The sequence below is a fragment of the Sebastes umbrosus genome, chromosome 17 (genome assembly GCF_015220745.1).
Source record: "Sebastes umbrosus isolate fSebUmb1 chromosome 17, fSebUmb1.pri, whole genome shotgun sequence".
Classification (NCBI taxonomy): Eukaryota; Metazoa; Chordata; class Actinopteri; order Perciformes; family Sebastidae; genus Sebastes; species Sebastes umbrosus.
The window spans coordinates 17,422,837-17,444,882 of NC_051285.1; the positions used below are offsets into that span (position 1 = coordinate 17,422,837).

At 41.6% G+C, this 22,046-nt stretch overlaps 1 protein-coding gene across 4 annotated transcripts in view; it reads left to right on the forward strand.

The window, feature by feature from the left end:
- LOC119476066 (pro-neuregulin-2, membrane-bound isoform-like) overlaps positions 1-22,046 on the forward strand; it is an 86,056-nt gene that overhangs the window by 42,107 nt on the left and 21,903 nt on the right. For all 4 annotated transcript variants that reach the window (XM_037749253.1, XM_037749252.1, XM_037749254.1 and 1 more), the window contains exon 4: positions 20,643-20,763. In XM_037749253.1, the coding sequence (XP_037605181.1) occupies positions 20,643-20,763 (121 nt within the window). The remainder of the gene's footprint in view (positions 1-20,642; positions 20,764-22,046) is intronic.

Genomic DNA, 22,046 nt, shown 5'->3' on the forward strand with positions numbered 1-22,046 from the left:
GTGTTCGTTGCATGGCTGTCTGTCAGCGCTGACGTTTCCTTAAATTACTCCTGGATATCCAAACAATGGCATCACTGTACGTCCTATCGTGTGCCGTGATCATCAGATGTCTGTCTCCGAGGTGTTTTTTGTTTGTCTATGTGCGTATGTGCCTGTTCACTGTTCAATAAAAAACAGTCCCATTGTGTTACAACAGCACGCCTAGTTCCGTCATGCTTCAGGGGAGAAGGCAAGACGGGGCGAAGCAGGGGTGGTATGTCCATAGGCAGGGGGAGGGCTTCGCTCAAACTACACACGTCAATAAAAGGAAACGGCAGCAAAAGCAGTGCATGTTGCTGTGATTGTCATATGCTGATGAAGAGCAGAAATCAGCACGTTGCAGAGAATTGTTTGCAACAATAATGGGCTCTCTCTGCCTATGAAACAGGTTGGAATTAAAAAACAAATGCTTGATTTTGATGCAGAGGACACAATTCAGCTGCTTTTTATCTTAAGGTCATAAGAGAACTGGCTATTGTGTTAAAGGGCTGCAGTGGAGTATGCTTGCCTGCCTGCTGCAGTATGTTGCCGAAGCAGCATGTAGCCGCAGTATTATCTGTGTATGTGTGCCTTCTAGGGGAGGGAGAGCGAGGGGAGGGGGTGCAGATGTAGATGGACAGAGAGAGCAAAAAGAAGAGCGTGAATAAAGGAGGAGGGGGGCATACAAAACGAGGGAATGCATGACAGGAAGCAGACAAAGACATTAGGGTAGAGAAGGAGAAGGGGGGGGTGGGGGGGTACAGCTAGAGGAAAGAGAGGCAGACAGTGAGGGAGAGAAAATTATGAAGAGGAGGAAGACAAGAGCCCGCTGTGTTGCAGGGGAGACTTTCACACCCATTTTAGTTGCAGTTGCTAGCTTTGTCCGATACCTACTGTATCTGATGTTAGGTGCTAGAGCACGGGCTTTTTTCTGTACCTGTGTTGTGCCAAGCATGCTAATATCAATGTGGAGTCTCTGAGGAAAATGCAATCATTAGAAATATCGACTTTCATACTGACACAGAAAGTGAAAGCTGACGATCGTAGATGATAAAGTCAAATAGCAGCATCACAGTGAGAGAGAGAGAGAGAGAGAGAGAGAGGACGTAGCACATGGCTGTGCCTGCCTGCTGTCTGCTCTGGTGAAACCATCACTCAGCTCCACCACATGGTGAACACAGGCCACCACAAGCTCAGCAGCTCACACTCCTGCACTGTACCGGTCATTTGAGTCGTTGTTGTGTTTATGTGAGGTGGAAGGTGGAAGTAGCTCTTGTTTATTATAATTTCTTAATTATTTGTTTATATTTTCCTCAATGTAGGGGGGCAGGGGATCTTTCTGCATTTTTATCAGTAAATAGTAGTTCACTTATGACATTTCAGTTGTACCAATCACGGCAGAACACTCCATCAACGAGTTTGAACATAGGTACTTTGAGCTGATATGCATTGCATCAATTACACAAGGAGTGCCTTCAAACCTGACACGTAGCCCCGAGGTGTGATTAAATAGGAGTGCCTAAACATTCCTTAAATAAAAAGTGATAGCTCCACTTAGTGCAAATAAAATATATGTGGAGCGGAAGAATCACTGCCGCAAAAAAAACATACAAACCCTCATTATTGATACACTACCACACAACAGCTGGTCATTACTCAGCCCAGAGCCGACCCGTATCAATATTTGTGTAGCAAGACGAATGCGACACCCTTGTAACTCTGAGCCCGAGACGTGAAGCGCGGTGTGCAAATTGCCTTGGGCCAGAAAAAAAAATAACCACTGTGTTCAAGGCTGAACCTAAACTCAAAGTGAACCCCTCATGCATTTTAAAGCACGCGGTACATTCTGGCTTCGTGCCAGCCGTTGCAGTTCGCCAATAACGTTGAATGATTGGACCTGTTTGGGGATTTTACTCATGTCTTTGCTGTTTGACCAGCAGTAAAGAAACACACGCTGTCAGCCGATCGAGTGCCAGTTACTGTGCAATTATTCAGCCCAGATGGTTGGATGTTCTGCTGAGTTGAACGCTCAAGTTGCTTGTTATCAATGTTTCAGCCTTAAGACTCGATTTTAATACTCTCTCCTTCTCCTTGGCTGCGTTTTGAAACATGATATCAATCAGTGGAGCATTTTTACATTCTTCTCCGAATTCACAAGACTTTTCCTCTCCGTTTTTATTGTTTGTGTTTTGCCAACTTCGGCCTTGTGACAGAATGCATACAGCATGTGTGTCTCATGGTGGTCTGCAATATCATATGTCCCTTTAGCAGTTTCTGTAGCAATTGCTGCCTTTTCCAGAGTGTTGTTTCCAGCTTCATACCCAACCCCCAGTGTAGAGGACCAGGGACCATTTGTTGTCCATTTGGTCTGACCTCTACCCTGTAATCAGTCTGGCATGGTAAGACCTGCTGGCCCTCCGCAGACTGGTGTAGTATATCATCGACTGTTTTCTATAAGGCCAGTGTGAAGGAGCAACACTAGTCAAAGTTTGCTTGGCTCCACGTGGCTTCAGATTAAGGCCTCCCATTATCCTACAGGCTGCTGTGTTGTGATAAGCGCTTGCGAGGCAGCCATGTGTCTGCAGGCTGCAGGTCACATCCTTGGGGGGTGCTGCGCGCAGCTCCGCTGAGAGAGTGTGTGAGCGTCCAGGAATGTGTTGATGGAAATCACAGCTGAACATATGATTGCTCCAACCTCGGCAGTCATGCTGGGGCCCACCAGCAACAATTTCGCGCATGCATGCACGCAGGCCCACACTCACACAAAGACACACACGCACACATGTACACACACCTTTACATGTTTGCAATCCCCATCCTGAAGCCATAGTGTCACAAAAACGAATGCTTAACCAACTTAAAATGACACAATTTTTATAACCGAGTTGACAAAACAACACCTTAGCATCCCGGCAACATCGCGTCGTGCTAAATTTTTTGAGACTTTATAAGGTGTTGCATTTCGGTCACACATACCATGGTTGGATTTAGTTTGTTCCCTCACATCCCATATGCTGAATCTGACTTCAGGCCACTGCTGGAAGGATGGATTCACTATCTCATGTACAATGCATTGCATATGATTCAGCTACAGAAAATCTACTAGTTTTCTCAATTATAAGTTGTTTATTGATGCATACCCGTAGAAATAGCATAGGAATAAAACGGACATTCCCATTTAAATCAGAGTAGCAGGATGGTGAGGGCGGCGGCCATTTTTATGTGTACCATTGCCATTGCGACCATTGTAGCAGGCTAACTTCCGTATAAACCAAACCAACTTATGGCAAATCGCAGACTCACTGAGGTGAGTTTTTGCAGTAACAATTAAACGAGCAGAGGAGTAATAACGTTACGAAGCACAGAGAGCCAGAGTAAATGAGTAAAATTGAACAACTTAATGCTTCATCCACACACTCTTGACACAGCATAGGAAAGCACATTGAGTGTAAACTTTGTTCTGTTCATTTTCTGTAACCAGTGTAGCATTAAACATGGCTCTAGCTTGCTAATTCCGCTATGCTTTAATGCTACACTGGTTACAGAAAATGAACCCAACAGCAGTCTGGTGGCCAGCGGCAGCGCTGGGTCTAAGTGTCCCTCCGCCTCACTCCCCACAGCTCCAGAGAAGCTACCTAGCTAACTAGCCAGCAATCAATCTCCAGAGCTGCGTCCACAGTAGGGCGGGCCTTCACTATAGAAGGATTCGTAATTTAACTTCCCGGCGAGCTGCAACCACACTTTATGGCCCTACCGGCGTGTGTTGTCACCATAACAACTAATAACAATAGTCACTTCTTTTGTACTTGTCAAATGACCACGGAAAACAGTTCAATGTCCGTTCAGCTCTCCTATTATATATTTTTATGTGCATATCTTTAAAGAAAAGGATGGTTCTGACTGGTAGTGATTTGGCACTACAGTGTCACACTATCAAGCGTATGACAGAAAACCAGACCAACAACAGAAAAGCATCTGACTTTGGTAAATAATCAGAACATTTTGCACTTTTAGTAATCAGTAAACTCAACAATTGGCCATTACAAAATAAAAAAAATTCATAAAATTGTGCTTCACATACTGTATTTACCTTCAGAGGACGAAGCTACAAAGAGTCTATAACCATGTTGTTAAAACAGATGTGTTACACTCCAGACATCCTTGAATAAAAGATTGATTTTATTGTTAATCATTTAAACCAGTCAGTTTCTACTATAATTATTTTTAGTATGGTTTCAGTGAAAAACTAAATTTTTCATTTGTATTATATTTTATTCTTATTTAATCTTTATTTAATGAGACTGCCTGATTAAATAAAGATTAAATAAAGATAAAAAAAAACAATTTAGAGGCCTAACTGTCACATGTCATTTTAGCCTATAGACAGGTCAAATCATGTTTAATGTCCTATGGTTGGGTTCACACCTGATGCTGAAGATAGTCGGGGACATAAAAGAAAAGTGACGTTATGATACACGTTGACTCATGTTTTGTACTCCGTAACCTTTTTGCCTTTAAGTGGAAAGCCGTTCTTTTTCTTTTTTATTATTAATATTAAATGTTACAGTGAACATGATCCAACAGAAATAAACACCAGACCAAAAACTCCCACAGCTTTTTTTCTGTTTTCTTCCAGTAATTCGTCATATCAGTCCTACGTAAGTGAACAGTAAGTACTACTTTGAACTAGATAAACAACAACTTCCTTCGCTCCTTCTATGTCTCCATTTGGTCTGCGTAGTAAAAACAAAACTTACTCACTCTTACTACGCAAGGGACAAGATAAACTCATCTCTAGTGACGCTAAAGGATGTTAGTTGTGGTCGTGGCTGAATGTGGAGTATCTGTATGCCGGTCAATGCTATTGATTGGTGTGGGGAAACAGCAGGAGCCATGTCTGAGAGGAACAGGCCTTCACATCTGCCAAGCGGTCTGTATTTACAGGCCACTGGAGAACAGCTTGTCAGGTCCTGTGGATCAAGCCGCTGTGCTATTAGTCAAGCCCACTTTTTCAAAATTATCCTCAGTCCCGGGGTCTGGACAGGCGTTCCTCCGAGGTGGCCGTCTGATTGCACCAGGATCTCAGGTCTTGACAGTTGGCGGGTTTGACCGCGAAATCAGGATCCAATACATGCTCTGTGGAACAAATAGGATGTTGTAATCTAAAAGACACACATAGCACCAAACAAGTTGTTGTTAGCATGGACACTGTGGGTTTGAAATCCATTTGAAATTAACAGTGATGCGAGAAATTGATCCTGATCTTGGCTTTTGGAAGCAAAACAACAAAATATCTTAACAAGTTGCAGTAACCTTCATTACCACAAAGTCCTCAGTTCTGCATGGCATTCATAACAGCCCGCAGGCAAATTTGAAAAGATGTTATCACATATAGATATATATACTGTATACATACATATATACAGTATATATATATATTTAATATCTGAGCAAATGCAAAACAGTGACCACACACAAAACCAACAGTTTCAAATTCAATCAATTCATTATTTTCACAGTCCAAGCTAAAATGCCGTTAGCTTGTTATCATCACTTCTTACCTCACAACAGCTGGAGTGTGTCAGAGTTCAGACCTTGTTTTGATCTTCACCCACAGTGATGTTTAGTTCTTGAGGCAGTCACAAAATCGTCAGTTCGCCCACATTTTGTTTTTGTTTGTTAGGTCCGTTCCTGTATTAGTGGGCAGCATCCGGTACAGTGGGAAAATCCAGAGTAGATGGAAGAGTTTATGTCATGAGTGGATGAACACCCACAGCGTCATCGTAAGCACGCGCCGCTGAACCATCACGGCACACCATGTGATGCTACGAATGGCTTCAGTGTATACACACAATAGAATGGCATAACTGAGGAGGACTTGAACCTTCAAATATCATCCAGAGGAATGATAAATTAAAGGGGAGTGCTAATTCATGATGAATAACTTGATAGGACAAGGATGTTGCATGCCTGTAACACCTCTAAGGAAAGAACCACCTCCATGTTTTGGCTGCTGTTTTGGCATTGTGGTATTTTCATAACCATTTAAGCCTGGGGCTTCTTTTGATTAGGCATGTAAGTATCATATTTGGTAACACTTTTTATACTACATTTCGTGAACCCTTTTTTCAAATCTCGCGTTTTCTTCCATAGCAAGAGGAGCATAGTTCACCGAGCACTCCGATAACCTCAGTGTGGTAGAAGTTACGTAATGTTTGGTGGTTGACACATCAAACATAAATCATCTCCCTAATATGCCAGTAATTCATCGCTTTTTGAGTGCTATGCATGGCAGGAGTTATTGGCTATGTACACATGTGCTAATATGTGTTAGAGAAGAAGCAGTTGTTTAAACCTTTCATTATCGGAATCAGAGTAAAATAAAGTAGTAAAATAAAACGACGTTTCTCAAAGCATCACTACGTTTTGCCTGCTCCCTTTATTCGCTCTAATCCCGCCGATCCGACGCGATAAGTGGAGCGCCCTCAATCAAATCTCTGCAAAAACAACTAAGTTATTGAAAATCAAAACACATCTCACTTTGTGGGATATCCAGTAATCTCGGCGTGTTATGCGGGACAGTTAAGCCCTCAGTGTGAATGAGTGAGGATATTGCTATGTGTGTGGAAGGAAGCAGCTGTTGCACTTGAAAAGCTGAGTGATGTGAGCAGGAGGTGACATGAGGTATTGCTGCTGTGTGCGGGGCTTTGTTAACTCTTCCAGGGCTCCGGGACACAACTTATCTGAGACTTCATTTAATAGCATTATAAAAGATTCCCTGTCAGGCCCCCTCTCAGCTGTCTTGGTGGTCTTTCCCCCTCCCCCCCCCCCCGATGTTGACCCCCAACTTGTGGGTGACTGTGCAGGATTCTGTTTTTAACTCGCCAAATAACAAGCACCGCTGTGTTTGTTAATGCTTTCAAAGGGTGGAAAATTATTGCTGAAAAATGAATCATTGCATCATAAAGGCTTGCTTGTACTGAGTAAGTAATAATTAGCAACTTCTTGGAAGTCCAGCAGACAGAGCCAGCACACTGACAACGGGTCTGTGAGTACGCTATTGTTCACCCACATCAAACAACCGCTCCTCCTATTACTTTGCATTTTACAGAATTGGACGTGAGCAATCCCGCATGTCTTCGCACTTCTTCAAAGTTTACTTTGAGCACAAGGGGAACATATACTTACCATTCCATTGCTTAAAGCTCAGGAAGGTAGTACTATAGTTTGCCACAGCTGTCTCTCATCCTAAACCTCCCATTACTCCATCACGCCGCTTCCTTTTGTTGGTGTTTTTGCAACTGTATTCATCACATCGCGTCTGTTGGGGTGAGCCGGGGGGATTCTGTACGGGGGTAACGTCAGCAAGCCGTTTCCTTTTGAATAGGGCTCGCTTTAATCACAGATACACTCACAGTGAACTCATCCTTTAGTATACAGAACAGCAGTGCTCCATTGCCAGGACGTACAGCGAGTGTGGGTGGTGTGTGTGTATATTATGAGGGAAGGAGGGCTGACACACACACACACACACACACATACAAGCAGACTGTGTGCTTTCTGGCTTTCGGGGAATAGCAGAGGGGAAAACCTTTAGTCCTAGCAGCTGGCCACTACTGTAGCTGTGAGCACAAGACCCAAATATGGAGCTGTGGTATACGTCTTCTGTATCTGGTACAAGGTTGCAAAGTCTGCCTTTCCTCAGAAATGAGGGCCAGCTGGTGAGGATGAAGGACAACGGAGAGATGTGGATGCTTCATATTTTGCCCTTTTAAAGTGATCATTGTGATTGAAGAATGATTTTGCGATACTAATATATTGTTTGGCAATATATGGTCATTGATGAAGTTGGGGTTTCTATAGGTAACTGGCCTCCTCTTCGTCTGTATGGCTCACTAAAACTACCATAGAATTATTTATTTTCCAAACCAGCTTCTTTTGCTGCTTCTAGTGTCCTAGCTTTTGTATCCTATAGATGAATCTGAGTTGTAGGTGGAAGTAGACATCACTGCAGTGGCACCTAACTTATAAACCTGCATATAACACTGTAATATCTGTGAAGGATTTCATTTTTTAAGCACCTTTCCCCAAAAATCCGTCCAGGAGATCCTGTTGAAGCAGTTATAGGTTGAAAATATATTAGGTTATAATGTACAAAACCTAAACTTTTTAACAAAATTTAGCCCAGTTCTAACCCGTTATCACACCAAAGCGTGTTATAGACCCGCCTGTTCACCAGAGGACAGTGTGTCAGTGTCACATTTTGCCTCTCAGAAGCGTGAATATTACACTTGTGTATTAAGGTGCAGTACCAGCAGGGGGCAACAAAACCACTCACTTCATGGTTGGCCTTAAAATAAGTACGTAAACTAAGCAGAATACATATGGAAACAACGCAACATAAGTACAGTAAACACATCACGAACATAGTTTACAAAACAAAACGCTGGCCTCCTGGTTGAAAGTCCTGTGTACGTTTGTCCCACCTCCACTCCCGCCCGCCATAAGTGGTCTTTCTCTTTTAATTCTACGTCACTAGCTTTCAGCGTCGCATATTTTCGTGGACATTGCAGTCAATACAGACTACATGGCATATACGCCATTTGCCTTGCACATTATCGTGTCATTCATACGCCTTTTCGTGCGACTGGGCTGCCAGTTCAATGTTAAATCAGGCTAGCTTCATGGAAATAAATGACTGTCATCGAATATTAAATCAGTCAGACTAGGCTTCAGTCAATATATGACTTTATGAAGTGTGTACATTCCCTACGGTAAATCCTTGTGCCTCAACTATTATAGATATACATTATCTCCGGATTAAAATGTAGAAGTGGCGGGCATCGCCTGTTGTCGGTCACTGAGCTGTTTTAGCTGCAACATCTTGCTAAATATCACCTAAGAACAGATTATTCCAGATTATTCCTCCTGGCACTCAGGCTCAAATGCATCACCGTCTGCTTCTCTGAGCGTTTCCACCAGTGGCTGACCATACGTACCGGAAACATGTGGGGAATTTTCCCTTTTACCAGAGTGATTTGATGATTTGATTCTCTGGCAGCCGAGTGTTATTTGTGATTAATTTCTGAGTCCCCGCTTGATGGCGTCATTGAAAGTTTTCTGCAGAGGTGTCCTCTTGCTCCTCCTCACCCTGTGCAGCTCATCTGTGACTGCAGTGGCCAGAGAAAGATGCAAGGATGCAGTAGAAACACTAGTTTCTCAGGTCAGAGTGGGAAAATGAAAGCAACAGGCATCCTTAGACTCAAAATAAGGAAGCACAACAGCAGCAGGGGGAACGCCACTTTTAGTCTGAGCTGCTCCTCAGAGGACAGAGCAGGGGGTGGGGGGGAACGGCCCTGTCTGATACTGTGCCGCGGAAAACACCATGTGTCACTTTGTTGCCAACTGCACACATTCTGGTGCCCGCCGCGCCAGCGCCCATACCAGCACCCATTTATGCGACGGCACCATATACCCTGCCCTTCCTAAAGTGCACTTTGCTTCTTTGCAGTTGCATGAGCAGCTGTTGTGCAATCACACACTGGGCTGCTCTTTGATTTGACTTCAGCGCTGAGACGATCGAGGCAGGCAAGACCAGGCATATCAGCTATGTGACTGAAAAATGGTAATAGGAGACAAGAATATAAAAGAAGACACACTGGTTGTGGCGGTGGCAGTCTTGCTAGAGAGTGGGTGGTAGATTAATGTTCCTGGCAGGCTCCATTTTGTTCATTTCTAAACATTCCTGTTTCATACTGAAGGTGTTTGAATTGTGGATAATTTTCTATTGAGAAAAAGCTTTAAGTGCACTCTCATTCATAATGGCTTCTTTCGTGCGTCCTACCTACAGTAAATAGTAATTTAATTCCTCTTTGGGTATTTGACATGAAATCTCTTGCTCATTTTGAACTCTGTAGCCTACAAAATGCTTGGAGACATAGATGCTGGATGTTGCCACTGATTGGGTGTGCCTACAGTTTACTGTAATGTGTGGAAGTAGGTGCATGCTTGTTTTTTGTTGGCTTTGGCAAGCTGAAATATGTTCCAACTTAAGATCCTGTCGACAAACTTTCCTCTTGCCTTCATTTCTCCTGTATCCATCTCTTTTTTACTTTCCTCTCGTTTGTTTCTGTTTTGTTTTTTTCATTGCAGCTACATTTGTCTGGACTTGAGCTCCTGTCAAAACATGTGGCGTTTCTAAATCTGAAAATGAAAACATGTATTGTTTGCCATTTATTATATAATTAAGAACAGTCAAATAAAGTATCAATCTTTCGTGAAGACAGAAGCGATTTTTTTACATTCAGCAGATCCTCCTTGGCATTTGTCTTGCTTTGTTATTGGCGTAATATATCTCTGGCTCCACTTTCTATAGAATACCGCCATTCACTGCCACTACTCCTACAATATAAATAGCTAAAAACCACAGTCTCTGTGTCATGCATGCATCATCTCTTAACCCTCACTGCACATCCTCTTTCACCACATCAGACCATCTGTCAACAGCTTCGTATTCAACCAAAACCACACATACCAATTTGGCCTTTTGGACTTTTCTCGCTATCCGTTTATCTTATTTATTCACATGTAGAAAGGGGACATAATGCAGTCCACACAAGTGTAGCAAGAATGCATGCAATATGAATTAGCCTCTAGTATAGAGATAAAAGATCTTGGTCCCGGCTGTAACAGGAGACATGTCAGACATTCCCTGCCAAGTGTCGGGAAGTGAGGGGAGGGGCGCCCCAAGCTTTTTTTCTGCTACATAAAACTGACTTGTGGTAAAGCATGTCTGGGTGGCAGAGCTATTACAGATACCATCCTCTTTATGTGTCTCCTGAAGGGTCTATACTTGAGACATTCATCACTTTCCCATCCAAGCGTTTTTTATGGCCTGAGTTTAATTTTTCTCCTTGTTTGAATCATGAGGATTTACGTTGTCCGATAAAAGAAAGCGTTAAAGGCCTTGTGTGGTGTTGCAGTATGGTACCACCTGTTGACACACTACTACCCAGCTTGTACTTTATAAAAATGAAATTGTCAAGTTAAGTATATATGTGAATAAAGAGATTTTGCATGGATCTGAGGCCATAAAAAGTAGGGCAGTAAGAAAATATTGATACACATGAGTATCATGATATTAGGGTGTTCGCACCCTGTGTGAAACCACAAGTCAACGTTGACTTGTTAAGTTATGCCACTTCCGAAATTATTTAAACCAATCCACGATCTTTTCATAAACCTAACTAAGTAGTTTTGTTGCCTAAACATAATTAAGTTGTTTCCTATGAAGACGGAAGTTTATTTTGAAAAGACTGTATGCATGTAACAAGCAGAAATTGCCACATGCGTCTCGTTTTGCTGGACATTTGTAGGAAAATGAATGAAAAATGAGGAATAACTTTTTGTAAGATGCCATACGAACCGTTGAATGAGGATAAAATAGAATAGAAAGCTATATTGTCATTGTTCATGGTACAACGGAATTTGGAGGCTTCTCCAGCTCAGTGCAGTTAAAAATAGATAAATAAAACAACAGATAAATACGTTGCTTTTGCTGCAACAGAAGTCAGACAGCAGCTGGCGGTACATTACCGCAGTTTCACAAGTGTGTCGGAGAACTAGTGTTAGGTTTGTCCGTTCTGGGCTACTTTTGAAACATGGCGGAGCAACATGGCGGACTCCATGAAGATATGAAGGGCTCATTCTAAGGTAACAAAAACACAACGATTCTTTGTTTCAGGCTATTATACACTAAAGAAAATATACTTATAAATATTATATTCCATTTCTGCTAATAGATCTCTCAAAATGCTACACAATGCTCCTTTAATGTTAGATAAGAATTTTAGTTTTTGGACCATCGTGTCCCTTAATCTTCATTGCTTCACAGCAGAAATGTAGTACTGGCAGAGACGGACCCGGTCTGCACACTGTTCTTGCTCACTGACATACTCCCAACAAGGCTACATAATTTATACTTTTTATCCCGATAACATTGCTTTTAAGAGTGAAAACACAAAGCCATAACAAAGTCCAGATGGAACCGATCCACCGCTCGTTGAATAACTGCCTTGGCTTTCTTCCTGCGCAGAATCAGATTCTGTCTCGTGTGTTGAGATGACTTTCTGTTCAATTGCAGTGCAGAAGTGAAAAAGATTAAGCCAAGCTGCGGTAAATTATCAACATTTGTCATAAATTAGGGGGACATGTGTATAACTCTGCACTGTAGACAGGCCAATTGAAAATGTATTTCATTACACAAGTCAGCGTTTGGGGCTGGGTTGTGAGGTGCAGCGTGGGGCAAGGATTCGGTGTGAGCGTTTTTTCTGTTTGCTGCCAATGCATGGGGTGCCTCAAGAGGAAAAAAAACAAAACTGTGCAATAGGGACCTCTCTTTTCATTTTTACGATTTTCCTAGAATCCTTTGGAGAGCGTGGAAAGACAGGCATGTTTATGAAGGTTTCCAGATGGTCCTGCCTGCACCCCCAGCTTTTCTTTTCAGTTCTTGGACCATGAAGGATTAATCAAAGTCAGTGGCAAGGGCTGATGGCTAAACACTGTGGCTCTCGCTAACCTTGAGGAAACCCCTCTCCAACTCCAGCTCAGATTGAGCCCCTGGGCTACGGGGCCGAAGAAAGTTGAAACCCGAGGTTAAAAAACCAAGCAAACTTAACTAAACCCTGGCCTCATAAGTGCAGATAAATGAACTCCGTTTAGCGGAGCAGCTGATCTCCTCCACGGGTTAAAGGAATTTGTCTTGAACATCCTGCCAGGAAAGCAGAGTCAACCTTGACGAATACACCTGAACTCTGGTCCCCTTTGTGAGGTGGGGGATTGTGCTGCGTGATATTTATGGATTCTCTGTTACATGTAAAGATTTTAATGGAGTTTGATGTCATTCTGGCCCTGACTCGAAACCTTTCGCAGTGATTGAATGCATTGGCACTGTAATGCAAGACGAAACATTCAGATCGCTATGATCAGGCTGAGGTCTCTCTTTTATCAACCATTTTTAGCCTCATTGTTACCGTCTCGCCTCTTGGGGATAGATGCAGATAAAAGTCCTGTCTCTGGAAAGAGGATGACAACCGATAAAAAAAAACACAAAAGGGGAATCAGAACAAAACTGTTAATTTCCAAATAAGACAAAGCTATTTTTGTTAATAGTGCTGCCCATTGTATTATCACTTGAAACACTATCTAGAGGAAATAATCCCTCAGATGACAGGACTAACTGGAGCAGGTGGAACAGAGGAGCGCTCAAGTTACAGAATATGTGCCTTGATTGGTTTGCAAAAAACAAATTGTTTGAATTACACAGTGGCTTTCGGGAGGTTCGAAACCAATATATATTACTGGTGCATGACAGTGCAGTGTACTTTCTTTATTAGACACATGCAAGAATCACTGCCACTCTAAACCGGCTGAACAGCTGCTCTACATGGCAATGATTCACTACACATGTTATTACACCAACTGTCAATAGAAATTGCCATGGTCTGTTCACAGCAGCCGCCTCACTATATGATTACAAATGACTCCACCACAGATTGACCATTCAGCTTCAACACTGTTCACATACAATAACTTGCTTTGGATAAAACAATATGAAGGCCCAGACACACCAACCCGACATCAAAGAACTAGCAGTGACAAAGGCCAACAGTTGCGTCGCCTCACGTCGCCTTTGTCTTAGCCAAAAAGTTGCACTCGAAACACATCGCAAAGACTACAGTCGACGGCCAACTACCACGTACGTCCTGCACCTGCGTGAGATGAAATAACTCTTCCTACCAGCTGGCGGCAGTAGTCTGTATTCGTCATTCAAAAAGGGAAAGACTCCGGAAGACTGCCGATATACAAGCCGTTGTTATATATATATATATATATACATGAAATAAAGCAGCGTTTTCAGACCATTTTCACACCACACTCATTCACCACTTGGCTTCATTCCAGATGGCCATGTTGTTGTGAAAATTATCCGTGTATTGGAATGATCAGATCAGATAAAGATGAAAAATGAGAAGAGCGTTCTGTGTTTTTCCTCTTGATTTTACTCGTTGGCATGCTTTCCTCGCGTCCATTTCTCTTCACGTGCACTGATTCGTTTAAAAAGCTGAAACGCAAATCAGTGTGATTTCTCTCACCGACGGGCGCCACCTCCGATTCAAAATGCTGAATCGGTTGAAAAACTCAAACACGGGCAGACTAGAGCCGACGGTGCGGGAGTCACTGCAAAAACTAGACCGACGGACGTTCACCGACGGCCCCAAACTGTCTGACGGCCGACCGTCGGCTTGGTGTGTCAGGGCCTTAACACAATATAACACAAAAGATACAGACCACAGTCAAACACAGATTGAGACCATAGACCTTATATAAGAAGTGGACGTCGTAACCATGACGTCACCCATTGGTTTGTGGACTACAGTTTTGAAGCCTCGACTTTGGCATTTTGGCCGTCGCCATCTCGGTTTTTGTCCGTCGCCATATTAGGGTTGTTTTTTTAAACCAGAAGTGACACGAGAGGGTGGAGCTAAGTACAACCGAACGCAGAATTAGACATTTTTGGGTAACCAAAAAGTTTATAATTAACTTTCATGAACTGAAAACTCACTGTGAAAGGGTTAAAGTTGTAAGACGAAAACACGGACAACTCCCAGACCCAACACAATGGTAGCGACCTGTCAATCACAAGGTAGCCACGCCCTAAGGCATACCCTTAGAGAGACCCTTTATGGTCTATTTGACTCTAAATGGGACCATAATTTACTCAATGAACATCATGCTGTATTGAAGAAGACTTGAAACTAGCGATTGAGACCATAAGCTCATGTTTACGATGTTTACTGAGGTAATAAATCAAGTGAGAAGTTGAGTCATTTTCTCATTGACATCTATACAAACGGACCAGAGGAGTCGCCCCCTGCTGGCTATTAGAAATAATGCAAGTTTAAGGCACTGTCCAGTGGCTTCACTTTTCAGACCCAGAGGTAGCCCACTGGAAAAGACATACTGTATGACTCTTTCAGGAATCCCAGTCAGTGGTTATGTATGTAACCCCATGTTCTCTCAGAAACAACAAAATTATCCTACAGTTGTTAGTACAAACAACGCAATATGTTGAAAAAAAAAAAGGCCAGCGATTGTCCTTGATGACAGCTGTTTCAGTGCCTAAGATTTTTGTAAAATCGCAGATATGTTGTATATAGTTAGAGACAGTTTCATTGATAGAGAAAATGTATTCCCACAAAATCTTGCCAAAAGTTCATTTGTAAGCTGTATTACAACCACACTAGTACAATAATTTAGATATAATTTTTCATCCACATCATACGCCCCTAAACGAGATGCTCTCCAGTTGTTTGTATTTGTATCTCTAACCATGTTAATAAATTTGTTGGCCTTGTCATTAGTTTTAATCTGGAGTAAACATGTGGTGCAGCCTGAGTAAACACTATATTGGCTGAACCAGATCACCTCAGAAAACACTGTCCTTGTTTCCTCGCTGGGGTCTGTATGTACCTCTCCTTGTATGGGTTTCTAATAAGAGAGAACGCTACTACTAACTGGTATCTGTAATATTCTTCTAATGTTCTGTCTTGTCATGTTAAAGTGCCATCAGACTCAAGTCGAGGTGCCAGAGGAAGCTCTGTGGGTCACTGCAACTCAAGACTCAAGCCTTGTTACATCAAAATATCAAAGGGGGAAGAGAAAAGGAGAAATCATTTTGTGTTTTTCATTTGTTTTTCAGTTCGTAAATGGCCTTCCAATTTATTACACAATAATATTGTTTCTGAATAAGGATTTTGCAACAGAATGTAGTTAATTGTTAGGCCTATTGCAAAACATTACTAGCTGTAGGAACACATGATTAACATCATATATGCCATACTGTAGGAGGCACTTGGATTGTGCAAAAGCACTTTGGTTAAGTTTAGGGCAAGATTGGGGATTTGGTTAAAAGTTAATAAAATAAACACGTCACTTTAAAGTTTTTATTTTTATTTAACCCAGATCACAATAATTACCTAACCTTAACCAAGTGCTGTGAGTGCCTAAATGTAACCGTACTAAAGTTTAATCATGCTTTAGTTGCTACGAGCGGATATTGTAGGGAAAAAAACAATACTTTAATTAACCTTTCCTCATTATGTTAATAGAAAACATATTCCAGGCAACATTACATTTCAGCTGCTGTTGCAAATTAGAAGTATATAAACATCATTTCTAGGAGACGGGGACAATAATGACTAAAAAAGCATATTTATTTACTGATGGAAAGGCCATCAAACTATAGCCGTCTCTGCTTCATGGAAACATATTCATATGTTTTTATAATTTCCTGCTGATGCACTTAAGTTAATCTTGACCGCAGATACAGTGGCTATAGTTCCAGTATTTATGATGAAGACGTGGGCATTCAGCCTGACACTACTGCTGGCTGCAGTAACGGACTCTCAAAAAGAAAGTTCATGGCATCTCAGGGACTTCAACGTTTTACTGCTGCTCAGCAGGTTTTTACATACTATTGTTGAGTTTTACAAGTTTATTATAAAACCTGAAGAGGGTGCACACGTGTGATTTATTAAATGCTCGGTGCATCGGTTTAGTTGCAGTTCCCTCGCTTTGGCCTCCAACTGAATCAAAATAGCCATACCTTAAACTTTAAACTTGACAGAATAATCTGAATTGTTGAATCTCTACTTGTTGATAGTTCCTGGTGCCTTCAAGCTTTCAGTGTCCAATATTCTTGAAAGTGTTTTTCTTATGTGGGCCAGAATCTTGCCACAAATATAAGGAATAGCATCAGTATTTGATATAGATATTGAATTGTGTTTACAGATTACAGCTGTATTGTGTCCATGCCCTGCATCCTGATTTTGTGGTCAATATACTTTATATTGAAGTATTTCTAAGCTTTGTTTTTTGTGCAAGACGTACAGAAACTAAATCTTTTCCTCACTCCTCTGTTACAACAGCATGTCTGCTATGGGGGAGTAATTGGAGGACACAAAGGAAAGAAGGGAAGATGGCAGAGAAAAGAATAAGAAAATTGGGACACTTACTATGCAGTGTCATAGATTGGATGTCAGTTGATGACTGCAGGCATATAAATGTTCTAGAATGGATTGTTTTTGTTTTTATTGGGTTACGTGCCACTGAAAGCAGCTAGTTGCAGCAGTTAGTTGAATGTTTCTAAGTTGTGGGGGAAAAGACTCTTTGGCATTCATCTAAGGTCGTACAAGGTTCTCCCCTGACTGTTGATATTTATCCTATCTTGATGTGCAGACCAACATGTCATCATCCAAATAAGGACTTAAGCCTTTCTTTACAGCGATTGAGAGTGATATGATTCATTTGTGAAATTAAGTTGAGAAAATATCACCAAAAATGCATTTTATTATTGAGCTCAATCAATGCCAACAATGTTTAAATCTTCCTCTGCACACAGAAAGTATGCTGATGGGTCAAAAATGTATATTTAGGGCTGTCAATTAATTCAATTAAAAAAAAATTATAATGGCATGATTGTCCATAGTTCATCCGTGATAATCGCACATATTTTATCTGTTCAAAATGTACCTTAAAGGGAGATTTGTCAAATATTTAATACTCTTATCAACATGGGAGTGGGCAAATATGCTTGCTTTATGCAAATGTATGTATATATTTATTATTGGAAATGAATTAACAACACAAAACAATGACACATATTGTCCAGAAACCCTGATTGGTACTGCATTTAACATAAAAAAATATGCTCAAATCATAACATGGCAAGCTCAAGCCCAAAAGGCAACAACAGCTGTCAGTGTGTCAGTGTGCTGACTTGACTATAACTTGCCCCAAACTGCATGTGATTATCATAAAGTAGACATGTCTGTAAAGGGGAGATTCGTGGGTACCCATAGAACCCATTTTCCTTCACATATCTTGAGGTGAGAGATCAAGGGACCCCTTTGAAAATGGCCTTGCTAGTGTGCTGACTTGACTATGACTTGCTCCAAACTGCATGTGATTATAATAAAGTGGGCATGTCTGTAAAGGGGAGACTCATCAACTTCATTCATATATGTTGAGGTCAGAGGTCAAGGGACCCCCTTGAAAATGGCCATGACAGTTTTTCCTCGCAAAAATTTAGCTTAAGTTTGGAGCGTTATTTATCCTCCTTCGCGACAATTTAGGGAATGACATGGTTGGTACTAATGGATTCATTAGGTTTTTCTAGTTTCATATGATACCAGTATCACCACTCTAGTCTTTAAACTGAGCCCACTACAACCTAAAAATCAGAAGTTGCTTTAATGTGTTAAAGAAATTAGTGGCATTAAAACAAATTTGTGTTAACTTTGACAGCCCTTATAATATTAAAATAAAATATTGTTATATCCCTTAATGGAAGTATTGTACTTTAATGTGGTTCCGGATCATTTTAATCCCAAATTTCATTCAAATCTGGCCAACAGAGTGCCATTGGTGGCCCTCTGAATATTTAATGAATCACAGAAATCTTAATATGGAGATCAATGCCCATGGAGCCGTCGTGTAAAATGGAATCTGTGACCTTAAAATAGACAAAAGTAGGTCGTGGTCGATTAGAGTGTTAGGTCGTGTAGCAGTCCTCTGATGACAACAAAATATCATTATGAGATTCTGCAATGACATAATTTGGGGCAATAATCACCCAAACTAAAATGCATTCTCAAAAAGTACCAGATTTTAGTAGTTAAAAAAGGGAGGTGGTTAAAAAAAAGTGAAGAGTACAGTGAAACAGATCTAGTGTGACCAGTAGCCAAATAAACTTGTCCAGGGTTCAAATATCAGCCTTGATCCTTTCTGTGTGAAGTTTACATGTTCTCCGCCTCCCTGTGTGGGTTCTCTCCGGGTCGTCTGTTTTCCACCCACAGTCCACCCACATGTAAGCCAGGTGGACTGGAGATTATGTGTGTGCATGATTGTCTGTGTGTTCGCCCGCCCCTGCAGAGGACTGATGATCTGTCCAGGACATTTCCCCTCCCTTCCACCAGTGCATTCTGGGATGGGACGCTGCCCTAGATAGAGACCCGCGCATCCCGTTTCGCCGCCTTTTGTCCTGCACGTTTTCTACAGTTGAAGATTGCAAAAGGCTTCTATTTTGAGCGTAGGAGGTTTTTTACAATGTTTTGAGGTTCCTTCCTCCCGACAGCTTTGTCTGATCTTTTTATACGAGGCGTTTTACACGCCTGCACTCGGAACGAGAGGTCAGGTGTGACGATGAGGTAGTCCTGATTAACTGGTAGACTTGGAAATGTTTTCGGAAAAATATTTTGAGGTGACAGTGGAAGAGTGCTGTGCTATGTTGGAAACATTAAATCATCTTTAGGGAACAGAACAATAACATGACAGCTTATGACTTATGACTTTACTTGTATCATAACAAATATTATACCTTTTTTTTAAACTCCAATAAAGAAAGGTCAGTTACAAATCACAACTCAACATATCAGCACGTCTCATCAGGTTAAACCAGCTGTAGATTTATGACTTGGTTTGTTGTTTGGATGGATGTTCGTAATAAGAAACCTGTACGTCTGCCAGAGCATGAATACACGCCAATAGTAACACGGAAAGGAAGTAGACCTCCTATTTTGGTAATACAGGATATTTACTAAAAAATAACATTTCTGGTTTGAGTTATAATATTGTGTTTGGAATATGCAAAGTGCTGACTTATTCGTGTTCTTCACACTCGTATTGGCAAGTGAAGCGCACACAAATGTCATCTGTTTTGTTACGCTAACTAGCATGGGGATTAACCTCTGTTGTTTTAGCTAAACCAGAAGTATGCTTCTGAACAAGGCAACCAACCAGAGGAGAGAGTCGAACCGATTTCTTCAACCGTGTAACAAATGGGAGTTGTGAAATCTATTTAGAGCCCAGCTGTGTAAAATCCTAGTGCAATTTCTTGTCACAACATTCTGCATGACACGAGTTTCAGGCTGCTGAAGCTGAAGTTGTTGTAAAGGTCCTCCAATCGTCTGTATTCCTACCAACAAACTGCCACATTCTGCTATGATGCTAATAGCGTCTGACAGCAGGTACACAGTCACGTGTCGACAGCTGACACTCCCCCCTACTCAAGCCCGATCCTGCCGCCGCCGTGCACCTCTCTCAGCACTCCCCTTCCTTCCAGACGTCCCCGCTTTCGTCCAGATAAGCAGGCTTCATCCCAAACACATTATATCTATTCAGTCGGGGAGGATTAAGTGCAGATACATGACATTTAGGCCCATTCCAAGGACCTGAGTCAACGCGTAAACAACTCCTACGCCGTGTCAGGGAAATATTTATCTTTGCTCATAGAACTTCTTGAGATAGTGTCAACACTGCTTAGAGTCACAATTACATTTGTGGACGGGAAACTAAGAGTTCTCGTGGAAATACAAGTGTATCGTATGAGTAAAGCTTAGAATACTTGTAGAGATGCAAGACTATCATACTGATAAAAATAACAACCTTATTCTTCTAAAATGAAAATCCTAAGTGTGATCATGTATCATCCTCCTTGTTTTATTTCTAAATCATCATGAAGAGAGTAAAATTGATACAAAAACTCTCTCTTTGTTTTTTCTCAGTGACCACAACGACATCTCCAGGCTCAGGCCATGCCAGAAAATGCAACGACACAGAGAAGGCCTACTGTGTAAATGGCGGCGACTGTTACTTCATACATGGTATAAATCAGCTCTCCTGCAAGTGAGTTATCTCCTTTTGTTTTCGGATTCACCTCAGAAATTGAATACTCGTTGTCAACCTTCTTCCTTTGTCTTAAACCTGCAGTAGGCAGAATGTTTTTGGCATCATTGGGCAAAAATTCCATAATATCTTTCAGCATATTGTAATTCAAGTGTTCTGAGAGAAAATTAGACTTCTGCACCTCCTCATCTGTTTTCAGGCTTTAAAAAATCTAGCCCGTGACGGGAGACTTTGGCCAATCACAGGTCATTTCAGAGATTGGCTGTTAATTCAACAGAGGCAGCTGTAAATCACTCGCAAACTCCGCTCAAACGGTCAAACTAGGCAGCACTGATCAAATCTGATTTAATATTCTGTTACAGTAATGCCTATTTCTCACCTCAAATGTTTTCAGAAACATCTTGTAGTGTACTGTTTAGCTGTAAAATGAGAAAGTTTGCTCTGGCTGGTGGGAGGTACTTAGTATTTCCTCAACTTATCTCAACATGGCTGCCGGGACACACACTTTCTCATTTTACAGCTAAACAGTACACTACAAGATGTTTCTGAAAACATTTTATGCAAGAAATAGGTATTACAGTAACAGAATATTGATTCATATTTGATCAGCACTGCCTAGTTTGACTGTTTGATCAGAGTTCGCGAGTGATTGACGGCTGCTCAGAGACAGCAGACTCCAGCTCGGCTCTGATTGTTTTTCCTCCGGCCTGTGAAATCTTGCAGTTGCCATTAGGAGCACCGGAGCACACCAGATTACCTGTCTCATGCACTACTGTCCGAATATAGTGACCGTTTTTATAAACATTTTATAACTTTTTTTAAAACAAATTTGCACCATTTCTACCCACTGCAGCTTTAATGAAAACTCCTTTCATGATGTTTTTACTCTATGTGATATTCCTAACTACAATTTTTCATCCTGCTGTTTATTTTCCTGATAGCACTTGATTTCCGTTCTTCTTTCTTTGCAGCAGCAGCAGCAGCAGCAACACATCACAGGAAAATGCTGCCAGTCTGCCTAACTACCCACCTGTTGTGTATTTTAACACTAATACTGGGGTGAGGCGGTGGTGCGCTCATCCTTTTAAGTCATGTTTAGTGTACAGGAGGGCTGCCCATTAAAAGCCTTTTCAAAAAGTCATGAGTCACTGGTTTAGTAGTGAGCAAATATTTATGCCTGTTAGAGGCCCCCAGTGAGGTAAATAGAGTCATTGCTTACATTTGAGGTCCTTGGCAGAGGGGGATCAAGACCCGCGTGTAAAGTGCGCTGGAGGAACCAGCTT